This window comes from Maylandia zebra, linkage group LG9, assembly GCF_041146795.1.
Source record: "Maylandia zebra isolate NMK-2024a linkage group LG9, Mzebra_GT3a, whole genome shotgun sequence".
Lineage (NCBI taxonomy): Eukaryota > Metazoa > Chordata > Actinopteri > Cichliformes > Cichlidae > Maylandia > Maylandia zebra.
This window is the reverse complement of record NC_135175.1, coordinates 3,620,104-3,635,211: the sequence shown is the minus strand read 5'-3', so window position 1 is coordinate 3,635,211 and position 15,108 is coordinate 3,620,104. Positions and strand designations below refer to the sequence as shown.

The window sequence follows — 15,108 nt, the reverse complement described above, 5'->3', positions numbered from 1 at the left end:
TCAGCTGATCGGCTTTTCTGTCGCGACTCCGTCTCTCTTGTTTGTTTTTGGCCCACTTTGCACCAGAAAGAGGAAACCAGCGGCTGAACAACAGCAACACGTTTAAGCTTGATCAGCTGTAGTTAGAATTTATTTATTATTACTTTCTACTCGAGGATCTTTTTCTACAGCTGACGCTGGTAACTGTGCAGGGGCGGATCTAGCAAAGTTTAGCCAAGGGGGCCGATAGGGCATGAACAGGGAAAAGGGGGCACAAAGACATACTTTTCTTTCTTATTCTCATTTAAAATGTCGAGCTTTCAATAAATAATTATCTGAATCTGACACCCAAAGTTTTAATCTGATGTAAAATGTATAGAAGTCCATTACTGTATATAGTAACTGTTAAGTCTAATATACCCTAGTAAGCTATAGTACTTTTTCCTTTGGGAAGGTACCATCTGTGCAGTCTGCAGTTCTGTTGAAGAAAGATGTTGAATCTATTTAATTATTCTTGAAAAAATAATTTATTTCTGTGCATTTTTTTTTCACACTGCATCAAATTAAAGTTGATTACATCGATTAAGCATCATGAGGTGGAGGGGGGGGGGGGGGGGGTTCCCTATTTTTTTTTTTTTTTTGCTGGTAGTTTGCAACCCTATTAGTTAGGTTGCTTAATATTTCTGCTAAGTACTCTTTAAAATACCAGAATAGGAAGGATGGAGCAGGTTTAAGTTTATTAGATTGATCAGTGTTGCTGAACTATGAAATATTTTGGGCGCAGTGTACTTTTTACACACAGGTATAACAGAATAGCTTTAGTGCTGTTGTTTATTTAAACTTGACTATGAACTTATACAAAATGCAGCAAGATATTAAAAAACAGTTTTATTGATTAAAAAACACTATATCGGATTCATATCGGTATCGGCAGATATCCAAATTCATGATATCGGTATCGGACATAAAAAAGTGGTATCGTGCCATCTCTACTATCTATTCATATTTACATCCTGTTTTCCTTTATTTAATTCCTATCTAACAGCCTGATCTCTGGTAATGATGCACAGCTGGAAATGTGTGCACTTACAAAGTAATTGTTTATTGTTTATTAAGTAATTGTTCAACAATCACCTTGATGCTGGACAGATTGCAGAGACTGCTTCTAGTCTGATGCTAAATTAAGCTAGTTAACGTGTGCCTTCATGACCAGATGACCAAAAATGCGGATACGTTCCACAGGGAGTGCTCTGGAGACAGTAGCAGCCACATGTTCCCACACATGGACACCAAATGTGTACCAGCATCCTCCACTTGGTAGAGAACACTTCCAGATCCTTGGAGAAAGTAGTTTGTTGTGATAGCAGGAACAGGCCCAAATTACTGAGCAGAGTGGCCGAGAGTCAGCGTGGAGTTCAGAGAAAACTCAAAATAGCAGTGTGCACACTTGTAGCTGGTGGGTGTGGACACACGCTTGCAGATGTGTGCATTTGCTCTTTCATTTAGCCACAGCCAGCTTGCCACAGGAGAACATCCCATGTAGTGTGTGGCTGTAGCCCACTACTAGTGTTAATTAACTGACAGAAATGGTGGTGGATAAGATTATAACAACATGCAGCCCGACTCTATGACTCATATCAGAGCAGCGAGAAATAAAATCTGTCAAAGAGATTTGTTTACAAAATTAATTCATGGACTTTTTAAGTTACAGGTATTTCTTTCTTTATGGCCCTTTATTTTTACCCTGCATGAGCTTCCATTTGGTCAAATTACTCCCATTAGGAGCATGCTGAAATAGCTATTAGCAGATCCTCTCTAATGCAGCCCATGGATTTATGGACGACTGTCGCTGGATTACTTTTCTAGGCCGCTAAAGAAAACTTGTAAATGTGCTGAGTCTTAGGTGGGGCCTAATGTCCTTTTTTAGTTTTTTATATAAGAGTTTACCTTTATTTGTTTGTCCTGTCAAATGTACATATCTATCAGTAAAGTTTAAAATTACCAGGGAGCACAGGGAGTATCTTATTCCCTGCCTCCCATATAAAATATTTATCCCACCCAGATGGATCTTTATAAACTATTTCGCTTTCCAGAAGACAAAAAAGTAAGTAGGAAGTTGAATATCTTTATGTCTTTCTGCCAACTTTGCAGTTTTAAAACCTTTTAGGTTTTTTCAAGTCTGAGACCACAGCATGCTTTGCATTAACTTACGCTAAGACAATAAAGCTGCTTTAAAGTCTTCTTTTGTTTAATATGTTTGCGCTTCTCAGTTGTTTTATGATCTCGTCTATGCAAGCTTAAATTCTAATTCAAATTTAGCTGTGGTACATTATCCACATTCAACTCTTAAATCTAATTCCTTGACAGAACAGGATCATTCATGAAATGAAAAGGCTAGCCCACCGTCTGCTACTACTGTAGTAATGCTGTCACCTAATCTTACAATCACTTATGCTACATAGCCAAGTTACAGCTAGCTAGCTAAACTCCACACTAACATTAGTTTTATCAATGTGCAATTAATGACATCATAAATGTTATTACACATATAGCAAATAAACATGTTTACATTTAAATTTCTGATTTCTGTTAAAATGTGTCAAGAGGAAGATGAGAAAGACCTGGGCTACAAATACAGCAAAGCTCAGTGAGGCTATAAAGTAACCGCTCAGCAGCGACACAGGCTGACTGTCTCCAGGCCACGGCACACTGAAAGAGTCATTTGTGATAAAGGAGTCCCAAAAAAGTACTCAGAGTGTAATTGTCATCGTTACCTTTGTTAAATGAATTATGAAAAAACATTTCACAATATTTAAATGTCTTTGAGATGCACTGGTACTATTGCAAAGTTTAAACGAGGGCAGCTTACACAGAGGTCGGAAATGTTTTTAACATTTAATGTCCTGCTCAGTTCTGCTATCAGTCAGCGTCTGAACTGTCACATAAAGTAAATGGCAGCCACTTGCTGGCATTCATTGCCTTCAGTTTCAGTATGAATATCCATAAAGACAAACGTGCAGCTTTGTAAGATCAGCTTAAAGGAGGTTCGTTCTACAAAACCACTGCTTTGCCAAACAAACTGTCCTGTATGCAGAGTGTGGTGCTTCCCAACACTTTTGTGATGAAGCTGCAGACAGATGCTGGACCACAAATGCCACTGTGGTCAAATCAAATCGAGCTGTTCAGACAGCTTACAGAAACACTGGCAGCTGTTAACAGCAGCACACATGTTAATTGTAACAGAAATATTCTCTATAGTGTTGGCACGAGATGTTGACAATCACAGAGTGCAATGTTTGCAACGTGAAGCGGACTTGATGTCTCAGAAACTACAGTCTGCACTGACCTTTGGTCCCAGCGCGCCAACCAGTCCGACACGGCCTGGAGCTCCAGGCTCCCCCTAGGAGGATGAAAAATTCTGTGAGGCAATATGAAACAACAGGGTCCTGGAAATGGTACAGAACGTGGAAGAAATCCCATCCACAAGCAAACTCGTCTCTTCACTACTGTTCAATTAGGAGAAGAAATAATATCATATAAACACATTCAAGATATTTTTGATTTGTTACATTTTGAAATACTTTTGCTTGCCGTGTTTAAACTGCTTTTAACTTATCATAGCTTTCTTATCGAGTGTTTTGGAATAATCTGATGATCTCGTGACATCAGACAGAGCCCTACATTTGAAAGGTTTAGCATCCTATGAGCATCAGCTAACTCCCTCTAGAGCTTACCATCGGCCCAGCTTCTCCTGGAGGTCCTGGCTCTCCTCTCTCACCAGGGAGACCCTGCACATGAAGAATGTTGCTAACATTCAAATGTGATCACTTTTAAATAATAACTTCACCATCTTTTAATTTTAATTCTGTTGGTTGACATAGAAAATGTTTCTCTAGAGTTTCAAACTCACATTAACAGCAAAGTTTTGTTATTGTGCAGGAAAATTTGTTAGAAACAAATTAAATTCAACAGGATGATCATGGTGAATGTTTTAAATGTCCGTGCTAAATGTGGCAGCATTTAAAGACTCGTGTCTTGAACCTGAACTTTTTCGAACATTTATTTCTTACAATTTAGGAGATTTAAGAGTGAATTTAAGAATCATGCAGAAAGATTTTGTTTTTATTTGCTACAGCAGCATGTACAATGTTATAAGATTAGCTGTGGGGAAAAAAAGGAAAACAAATGCTTCTAATTTCAAACGTTATTTTTTAACAATTCATTTTGTTTTTAACAATTTGTTATACAAATCATTAAGTTGTCTAAAATATTGTAAAGCATCAGTGGCTTCTTGTGCCTTGCAGTACAGCGACACAAAGCAGCACTAAAACAGAAAAAGTGGCCAAGACACAATGAACGAGAGAGAGCTGCAGAAATATATCTATAATATATATCATTCAAAACGTCCGTGGGACTGTTGCTCTCCCAGTCTTACCTTAGGTCCTGGGAGACCTGGTTCTCCTGTTAAGCCTGGCTCGCCTCTGTCTCCCTGCAACACATTGAAGAACTGTCTATAAAACAACCAGTGTGAATAAGAACACACACGAATGCTCCTGGTTTTCTAACACTTACCTTTGCACCTTTAGGACCAGGTGCTCCCCTTGCTCCTGTCGGACCTGCTTCACCCTGCAGAGGGAAGACAGGTCAGAAAAGTGTTCACCGAAATAAACAGCATAAAGTATTTTGATCTGCCTGTTTTCTATAATACATTTAAAACTTAATACATTTGCAGGATATTCAAAGACATAACTTGTTAGGCTTATAGTTTGATCACATCTGAACAAACATGTGTGATGTCACTATTTCAGACGTCCTTTATGAACAAAGGCATGCAGAAAGACTTTCCTCCAGATCATCCATGACAGTCACCACATGTTAATTTTTGAAATTGTGGCTGTTGTGTGTACATTCTTGGGTACACTATAATTATCGCTCTGCATTGAACTCCTCATCACGCAAATATTAATTTGCTGGTGAAACACAGACTTAAAAAGCGAGTTAAAGCCAACAGCGAATCGATGAGTCTCCAGAAACGTTTCTGTCTTATAGCCACCAATGCTTTATGTAAAGTGCAGTTTTCTTCCTTGTGTCAGACATAATAATAATAATAATAATAATAATAATAATAATAATGTTGTATTATTATTATTGTTATTATTATTAATCAAAGGGAAAGACAACCAAATTGATATATAATGTGCTATAAAGGATGCGGGTGGGTGAATAATACAGGGAGGAGTAACTCTTTGAGGACATGCAGCTCTGTACAACTCACACAGAAACAGAGAAGTGAAATGCGTCTATTCAAAGGTATTATCGTGGTGTTTCCTTATACCTTCATCCCTGGAAACCCCTGGGGGCCAGGATCACCAGGTTTTCCTTCTTTACCCTGAGAACAATTGCATCATGTTCAAACATGCATCCAAAGATAAAACAGAATGAAAAACGTTCAAAGATATCCGTACTTACAGGCTTGCCTTCAGGCCCTCGTGGCCCATGTGTCCCTTTCTCACCTGGTGAACCCTGTAATATAAAAATATTCTAATCAGAAACTTTCTTCTTACATTAAGACACAACAGCAGCTATGCTATTGGCTCTATGAATACCAAGGCTGTGGCTGCCCATCGCTTCAACCGTCCCAGAATATGACAATGAACTGCCTTCAAATTTGGAACAACTGATCCCATAACATTTAATGGAAAGTACTTTCAGACGCTCCACCACAGTGATGGAATCACAGGTATGATTTTACACCGAGTGGTTTCCTGATGCGAGCGTCCCATCTGGGTTTTGGACTGGCACTGGGAGTTCACCGGCTCATGACCCCCTGAAACGGTGCGACTTGAACCAGGGATCTTTTGGCTGCAAATATCTTTCATGAATTCTAGGAAGAATTCATTTTTCAAATCCTTGTAAATCAGAAACCTTAATGTTCCTAACGTGACTGTACATGGCTTTGGCTGCAGACACGATGGAGACTTTTCAGGAAACATAACAAGTTTGCAAGAGATGCGATTTAGGCGTGCACTGCTGTCTACATCGTGGACACTTTCCAGCACTTTCCTTACCAAACAAATACTATTGTGACTCATTAACTGGGCTTCATCACAACTACACATCATTAGAGGTAATTAGTAGAGGAGTCAAGTCTTGATATGTATGTTTTTTGAATGAGGCTCCAAATCCACATCAAATAAACTAGCAGTTTCCTAGTTTCCAATTGCCCTGTTGTGGTCTCTATGTAGCATATACCATTTTAGATGGGTGTGTAATGACCTCCAATATAATGATACAGTAAAGAACTGATTATTATTGCATCCAAAAAAGCAACAAAGAATGTTGTGTAAACTAGCAGCACATTCTATATGTGAACATCAAAATCAAAGAATAACCAAGCTGTTAAATGAGAATGATGATGGATCACACTCATCAGCACACTCTTTGTTGAGCAGCAGGGATCTTGCAGACATCAGAGCCTGGTGTTAAAACCATAGGAAAGGAAACAGACATGTAATCTATCAAATGTAGGTCTTTATGTGTGTTACCGTGGGTCCTGGTGGGCCGACTACACAATCGCAGTCTTCTTCTTCCACTGTGGCACTTCTATTCAGAGGGCACTGAAGATACACATACACAATTAAATTAACAGAGTGGGTCACAAACGGATTACCCTGACAACACCTCAGTGGTGAAACTTTTATTAGCGACCTCAGATTAAATATGTGTGAATTCACCCTTACCCTTTCATCATCCTGCGTATCAGGAGAGACAAGACAAGAGAAAACATAATGGTTATCGTCATCGCAGGCTCATACACGCAGCCATACACAGCCTTTCAAGTACAAAGCCTTTGAAGTGGAAACGAAGAGAGAGTGAGAGCAGAGATCTTACGACGGAGTAGATTTCACAAGCTGTTTCCCTCTCGCTCTGATGGGGATCACAGTAGAGACGCAGCTTCTGAATCTCCACCTGAATCGAAACAACATGGACGATCTGATTATTTCAAACATGCTTTTTGTAAAAACAGAAACTAGTGTCATCTTTGATGCGTGACACGATGCTTTGAAGGCTGATTTTGCAACATGTAAATGTTACAAATGTTGCAAACTGCGCTTCATATGATAATAGTAATGATATCTACATCCATACATGCAATAGCCGTGTGTTAAAAACAAAACAAATGTTGCATGGAATCCTAATGATTGTAACACCTTGCAAACTATAATAATAATTGTAGGATCATTTATGCAGAATATCATTCTCTGGACAGTCAAGCATATTAAACAAAATATATCCAACCTACTGGCAACATTTTAAAGGGGTCCAATTATGCTTTCCATATTTCTTTTTGTATATAAAGCGTTGAAGCAGTGAATGCTCATATCAGTCATGGCAAAATGAGTGAAAGCGTGGATTGTCTTCCGCAGGTTGGGGATGTGTTGCTGCTCTGATTGGATGAGCACCAGTATTTTGGGCTCTTGCTCAGGTAAAATAGTGCTCTGCCAGCTAACAGTCCTCCCCTCATGTAGACTCAAAGGTCTGGTTGTCATATACAGTTGTGGTCAGAGGTTTACATACACTCATCATGGGCATGGCTGTCCTGTTTTGGGCTTTCTTTGAAGTGTTCTTTTTCCAGGGTGGAATGATTATACAGCATACATCCTAAGTTACTTAAATAAAAAGCATTGGTTGTGCAATTTTAATTTATTTACATACAGGCTTAAATATATACATACATCTCCTTGAAAATATTTTAGGAAGTGGTTTTGAAGGTTCTGCAATACATTTTAACTTGACAAGGCCTATTAACTTCCCACTGATGATCATGATTAACTATGACTGGCAGTTTGTCTGTGCCAGCATAAAACAGAATTCGTTTGGCTCGTTTGAATGACCAATGCTTAAAAATTGATCATGTGCAAGAAGTCACAGAAAGTCTGAAAAGGAAATCTGTAGCTTTATACACTATAGACTGGGAGGGACTCTTGGAGCCATTTCTACGGCAGATTTCCTTTTTTTGGAAGGATACCCAGATGTCACCCTAAAATAATAGGAAATTGCTTAGAAAATCCAGGAACCACCCAGGCTTAGGGTTGCCATGAACTGGAAACTGCTGCAGCATCAGTGTCACTGTTCACAGTGGGCGTCCACATGGACAAGCCAAATGATTTCTGGGAAAGTTTTATGGTCAGACAAGACAAAGATTAGCTATTTGACAAGAGATATGTCTGGAGAAATAAAGGGGAGCCTTCCCAAGAACATTGCACCAGCTATGATGCTCTGGAGCTGTTTAGCTCCCAGTGCTACAGTACACTGCACAAAGTGGACAGAACAATGAAAACAAGAAGCTACCTCAAAATTCACCAAATTCACCACAGATGGTTAAACCCAGGACACGAGTGGATGTTCCACCAGGACAGTGATCCCAGAAACACATCAGAACTGGTTTGGGAACGTAAACCATTAAGCTTCTGGAATAGCTTCTCCAAAGCATGGTTGCTCAGGAACATCTCACTATCCTTCTAAAAGAGCTGGAGGAAGTAGCCTGGGATGGGGACATCTAAATATTCTGCTTAGGCTCCTGCCTCTGCAACTCAGGTAAGTGACAGGAAGTTGATGGATGATTATCATGGCTAATTTCTTACCAGAAGCATTTCCTATACTATATTTGGTCAGGTGTGGTGTAGCTCCCAGAATGAATGTACTGGACTGAAATAACGTATTGCTTTAACAAAAAGGATCATCAGAAAGTAAGCTAAACATGCCAATGATCTAAACTCTTTCTGCATATAAAAACACTCCAATCTCCTCAAATCAAATCAAGTAAAAGATCAGCGTCAGGGCTCAAAGCTCCAGTGTAATTACATGTGTTACTCACAGGTACAGTGATGTCTGTTCCTCGCCTCTTAGACACCTGCGTTTCCCCATTGATGTAAATTGGCTCCACCGGTTTCAGCATTAGTTCCTGGATGCGCTGGTCGTCAAGGAAACCGGTGACCTGGCGATGCCTCACTAGTACTTTAATCTGATGCCATTTTCCATCATAAAGAGTCTGAGAGAGATGATATAAATTTCATGAAAAAATGCCTTTTGTCAGAACAAAAAGATGCTTTAATTAAGAGTTTAAAGCACGTTTTTGGTCAAGCTTTCATTCATGAGTAAAACTGGATGTGAAAACAATTATTAACCTTACAGTTCTTCTTTCAGTCAGTCTTCTGTTTCTGTTGCCAGCCTTAACTGTGTTCATGCATTTCATTAAATATAATTTTGTGGGCAAGACCAAAAACGTGTGTTCCCTAAATGCTCTGCAAATAGTTCTGACACACCAGGTACTAAGACCAAGGACTTTTCAGGCCATAGGCAGAGAGAGAGACAGAGCAGCGATTGTTCCATTGGGGCTGAGAGTCACTTTTGAAAGGACAAATCACAAGCTCCTAGCTCGTGCCACATCAAACCAAATCAAACATATGCAAACACAAATTCAATATAATTACAACCCTGTTCAGGCCTACACATTGAACATTGCGTCTAAGGACGGAGGGTGGTGGGTGCTTCTTAGACTGAACCTGGCGATTATTACCCAGAACTGCCTCGGAAATAGAGACATGCGCTCCAAGTTCTACACATCCAATAAATGGTTTCCACCAGGAAAATACAGTGGTTTAGAGTAGGAAACAATTTCTTTGGGCTTCTCCTGGCATCACATTGCATCTTCTCTGGTTCCACTGAAGTAAATGTGGAGTGATGTTTAAATAGCTGCCAAGACTCATTCACTAATATGAAGAGAAAGCTGAGGTAGGTGGAGATGCTCTAATAGCACAATGAGTCCTTTCAAGGCAGTACAGCAAACTACACTTCTTACATCCTGCTTAGATGTTTATGTTTCTCACATTCAGATTAATCATTTTATGACACTTACTCATATATATATATATATATATATATATTTATATATATATATATATATATATATATATATATATATATATATATATATATATATATATATATATATATATATATATATAATCTCGGGTCATTGCAGACATAGAGGACAGTTACAAGTACCTGGGGATCCCGCAGGCGAATGGGAGCCATGAAGAGGCCGCTAGAAAAGCTGCAACCACCAAGTACCTGCAGAGGGTCAGGCAAGTCCTGAGGAGTCAGCTGAATGGTAAGAACAAGATCCGGGCCATCAACACGTACGCCCTGCCCGTGATCAGGTACCCTGCTGGGGTAATAGGCTGGCCAAAGGAGGAGATAGAAGCCACTGACATAAAGACAAGAAAGCTCCTTACCATGCATCGAGGGTTTCACCCCAAGTCCAGCACCCTGAGGCTGTACGCTAAGCGGAAGGAAGGGGGCCGGGGACTGGTGAGTGTCAGCACCACAGTCCAGGATGAGACAACGAACATCCAAGAATACATTGGGAAGATGGCCCCAACTGACCGAGTGCTCAGTGAATACCTCAGGCAGCAGAAACCCAAGAAAGAGGAGGGAGACGAGGAACCATCATGGAAGGACAGGCCCCTGCACGGTATGTACCACCGGCAGATAGAGGAGGTGGCTGATATCCAGAAATCCTACCAGTGGCTGGACAAAGCTGGACTGAAAGACAGCACAGAGGCACTAATCATGGCAGCACAAGAACAAGCTCTGAGTACAAGATCCATAGAGGCTGGGGTCTATCACACCAGGCAAGACCCCAGGTGCAGGCTGTGTAAAGATGCCCCAGAGACAATCCAGCACATAACAGCAGGGTGCAAGATGCTAGCAGGCAAGGCATACATGGAACGCCATAACCAAGTGGCCGGCATAGTGTACAGGAACATCTGTGCCGAGTATAACCTGGAAGTCCCGAGGTCAAAATGGGAGATGCCCCCAAGGGTGGTGGAGAATGACCGAGCTAAGATCCTGTGGGACTTCCAGATACAGACGGACAAAATGGTGGTGGCTAACCAACCGGACATAGTGGTGGTAGACAAACAGAAGAAGACGGCCGTAGTGATCGATGTAGCGGTTCCGAATGACAGCAATATCAGGAAGAAGGAACACGAGAAGCTGGAGAAATACCAAGGGCTCAGAGAAGAGCTCGAGAGGATGTGGAGGGTGAAGGTAACGGTGGTCCCCGTGGTAATCGGAGCACTAGGTGCGGTGACTCCCAAGCTAGGCGAGTGGCTCCAGCAGATCCCGGGAACAACATCGGAGATCTCTGTCCAGAAGAGCGCAGTCCTGGGAACAGCTAAGAACTGCGCAGGACCCTCAAGCTCCCAGGCCTCTGGTAGAGGACCTGAGCTTGAAGGATAAACCGCCCGCAGGGGCGTGCTGGGTGTTTTTTATATATAACACCCAGCACGCCCCTATATATATATATATATATATATATATATATATATATATATATATTAATACCAATTCTAGTTCAGTCTGCTGCTTTAGCCACACTTATTAAAGCAGCATCAACAAATGTTTTACTTCTAGAGAGCAGAGTGGAGACACTGTTATTGCAATAAGTGTTGTTTTATTACGTTTTATGTACTGAGGTACTGATTTACTTTTACTTTTTCTGAACCAAATCAAGGTAAACTACTACTTTAAAATATTCACTGTATATGCAACATGGAAAAGCTATTCTTTTTATTCAATCTGTCAAACTCAGTGGCCAGATGAACAGTACAGCTGTTAGTCTTCTTTTACATAAAATCCTATGGTTTATTTTTAGCTTCGGTATGGTTAGAGAAACTGGTTGAGTTTGCATCTCTAAAATCAAAACATAAAGAATAAAACTGTACCGTATTTTCCGCACTATAAGGCACACTTAACTCATTCACTGCCATTGACGTCTATAGCCGTCAATGGCAGTGAATGAGTCAATGGGTTTAACTCATTCACTGCCAATGGCTGGCAGTGAATGAGTTAAAATCCTTTAATTTTCTCAAAAATCGACAGTGCGCCTTATGTATGAATTCTGGTTGTGCTTACCAACGAACCGATTTTATGTGGTACACAGCGCTCAAAAATTTGACAAATGTTTTAGTAGGAGTTTGGTAAACTAGCCTCACCACTTGATGGATTGTTGGAGCATTACGGCTACCGCGGAGAAATCTAGGTCCTAAACTGTTAACTTCAGGTCCCAAAGTCAAATGATCACTGCGGCATCACTGGCTGTTAAAAACTGTCTAAATTCTTTTTGCTGCTGCTGCTTTACCAGGTGTAACAATTACGTTTAACATCCAGACATCCATGAAAACAGAATTTATTAAATTTAACAGAATTAGAAGTTAGCAGGAGGCTAGCTCGCTAGTTTCCACTTAAGCATGATATATCATGTTCTGACTGAGAGATTTCTGCAAAAATTCAAACGTACAGCTCTGCTACCACTTCCAACATAAATGAAGACAGAAAACTAAACAGCAGTGACGTTTGTAGGGTTACTGAAGTTTGGCTAGCTGGTATATAATGATGTGCAATATGATCGCTAGCGACACAGCTATGTTAGCATAACATTAGCACAGTGAAGCTGGAGGATGAATGCTAATACTTTTCCCCTCGATAAAAGTTAACGTGAGGGTCCCTGATGGTTAGGGACAAATGCAATCGCAGGATGCTGTAAACGGACCAAACTTCAGTCAGGAGAACAACTGAGATAATCCATCCACAATACGAGGTTAGTCATTAATGTACTGCAACAACATTGGAATAGAGCAGCTGCAGAGGATTCAACATTAATGAATCAATGGTACGTAAGTGGAGGAAGCAAGAAGAATGAGTTGAGTAAAGTTTGACTTATCTGACTGTTTTGTTTCGCTTAATGCGCCTTATGGTCTGAAAAATACGGTACTTGTTTTTGTTGTTGTAGCTTTATCCTGAAGCCAAGGGGGTATCATTGGTCTCTATGGACACTCAATCCTAACACCAACCTGAAAGCCTGTTTTAAAGACAGCTTTCTGCTCTTTCTCTGTCGTACTGGTGGTGGTGAAGGTAACAGTTTTGTCTTTTCCGCTCAGTGTTACTGCAGCTTGAATCGCCTTATCCTTTGACAGCACCCTCCAAAGGTCAAAGGACAGCTTGCTAGAGATCCCTTTCAGACGTAGAGTGGACACAAACACGTATGATGGAGGAAGGCCTTCTGGGAAAATCTCCCTAGTTTAAAGATTAAGAATGAAAAATGTAAATAGCTGTCGACCAAAGCCCAAAAGCTGAATGTAATGATAGCGATAGCATGTTACCTGGTGTTCTCAGTAATGTCTGTGGAGGCAGCAAGGGCATAGGCAGTCTCAGAAACTAAAGAGCCAGGGATCTTCTTTGCCTTGGTCTGAATGTTCATGCCCACCATCAGCTCGAAGCCTTTCTCATCACGGGATGCCACTGGGATTCGTGTGGGACAAACAGACTCTGGAAGCACCAGGGTGATTCATTCAGTCAAGTGGTCATTCAGCTATATGATATTTGGCAACACTCTAATTTGTGCTTTTGTAGATACACTTGAGTTTTCTGACCTTCACAAAGCTTCTGCTCCATGGAGTCTCGAATACGATCGATGGTGGTGTAATCTTCAGCATACAGGACATAGGTAGATGAAGGTTTATTGGCAATGGAGATCAGCTCTGAAGTGGTGATCTCAGTGCCAACTCCCACAGCAAATACAGTAATACTCTGTGCTCGAGCCTCCATGCTGGCGTCAACCTACAGATATAAAAGGTTATCTTTTGGTTTAAATTGTTTTCCCAGGTCTGGGGAAGAAGTGCTAGGGTCTCGGTTACAGTTAGGGTTAGGGGGTAAGTACTGGTTAGCTAGAGTATTAAAACCTCACAGTGTGGCTTTTCTATGCCGAAGTTTCTTTCCATGTTGATACTTCTTTTATGTTGCCTCTGTTATTAAAGGCCACCCAAAAACACTGACGTGGTTTTACCCATGAGGCAAAGGACCACTCACCACATCATCCTGTGACTTGCCATCTGTAACCACCACAGCGATGCGGTTCTTGACCAGATTGCCCCGCTGGGAGGAGGCAAACACGTGGTCCACTGCAAACTTGATGGCCCTGCCAGTCTACAAAAAGAAGTGAATTAAAAAAAATAATTTTACACCAGACACCAGACCTTACACAACCCCAAAGGTTATTTGTGTCCCTGACTGATCTGCCAAGTGAACATGTTAAAGACTACTCAATGAAACCACTAGCCATTCCCAGTCAAGCATAGACATTTTAACAGAGGTCTTTGGAAATGCAAAAGTTGAGTATTACAGCTGCAGAATTTACAGGGATGCATGTGCAAGTCTGTTTGGTGACCATGCTTGTGGCCGTGTTGTGTGGTCATCCTGCTGCAGATGCAGTGTTGGCAAGTGGCACCAGTGAACATGCCTAAATGTGCAGTCTGCTTTTATGTGACGCTTTAAAGGTTGCATCATAGGAGTAAAGTCTGTTTTGTTCCTTCACTATGCTTTGACATGAATAGTTTGTAGGAGCTGGCCACCTGTGTAATAATTTATCCTTTACCCATTTTCCCACCGATTGTTTCATAATTTTTGATATGCTTTGTTTAACTTCGCTTCCAGTGGAGTCAAAAGTTTCATTCCTTCCCTCTCCACTCTGCTATTACAACCAAGCAGTGTTGCTTATAACTTGTGCACTTTTTTTCTGCGTAATTGTTTATATTCCTATATCTATTTACTAGGGGTGCAACGATACTCGTATCAATATTGAACCGTTCGATACAGTGCTTTCGGTTCGGTACGCATATGTATCGAACAATACAAAATTTTTCATTTATTTTATCAACTTTTCTTCTGACGATGCTGTCTGTGTTGAGCGCTCAGTGGATCTGCGTTCGACTACTCCGCCTAGGCTGCACTGTCGAGCGCAGCGCAAGCTAGCAAGACAGAAGCTAAACTCGTTGCAACATGGCAAATTGAACCTCCCCCACCCTCATTCAGATCTGGCCTTTGGAACTATTTTGGTCTTCATGTGACGTATGACCCTGAAGGTAAGTGCTCATGGACAAAAGTAAAACAGTATGTTGGATGTGCCACGCAATGCTCAATTACATGGGTGGGAACTAGTGCGTTAGCGCAGTTTGTTTGTTAACGTGTTGACACCATCCAGCCCCACGCATGGGGCGATCCGTG

The 15,108-nt window shown here is 40.9% G+C and overlaps 1 protein-coding gene across 1 annotated transcript in view; it reads right to left on the bottom strand.

The window, feature by feature from the left end:
• The window catches only part of LOC105941330 (uncharacterized), a 65,293-nt gene extending 51,018 nt beyond the window's left edge, over window positions 1-14,275 (bottom strand). Inside the window, exons 1-15 of the mRNA XM_076888734.1 lie at window positions 14,243-14,275; window positions 13,915-14,031; window positions 13,479-13,665; window positions 13,209-13,374; window positions 12,900-13,122; window positions 8,858-9,031; window positions 6,871-6,948; window positions 6,720-6,731; window positions 6,525-6,596; window positions 5,449-5,502; window positions 5,315-5,368; window positions 4,552-4,605; window positions 4,415-4,468; window positions 3,714-3,767; window positions 3,326-3,379 (exon numbers count right to left, since the gene is read on the bottom strand). Of these exons, the coding sequence (XP_076744849.1) occupies window positions 3,326-3,379; window positions 3,714-3,767; window positions 4,415-4,468; window positions 4,552-4,605; window positions 5,315-5,368; window positions 5,449-5,502; window positions 6,525-6,596; window positions 6,720-6,731; window positions 6,871-6,948; window positions 8,858-9,031; window positions 12,900-13,122; window positions 13,209-13,374; window positions 13,479-13,665; window positions 13,915-14,031; window positions 14,243-14,275 (1,386 nt within the window). The remainder of the gene's footprint in view (window positions 1-3,325; window positions 3,380-3,713; window positions 3,768-4,414; window positions 4,469-4,551; window positions 4,606-5,314; window positions 5,369-5,448; window positions 5,503-6,524; window positions 6,597-6,719; window positions 6,732-6,870; window positions 6,949-8,857; window positions 9,032-12,899; window positions 13,123-13,208; window positions 13,375-13,478; window positions 13,666-13,914; window positions 14,032-14,242) is intronic.
• Between the last annotated feature and the right edge of the window lie 833 nt (window positions 14,276-15,108).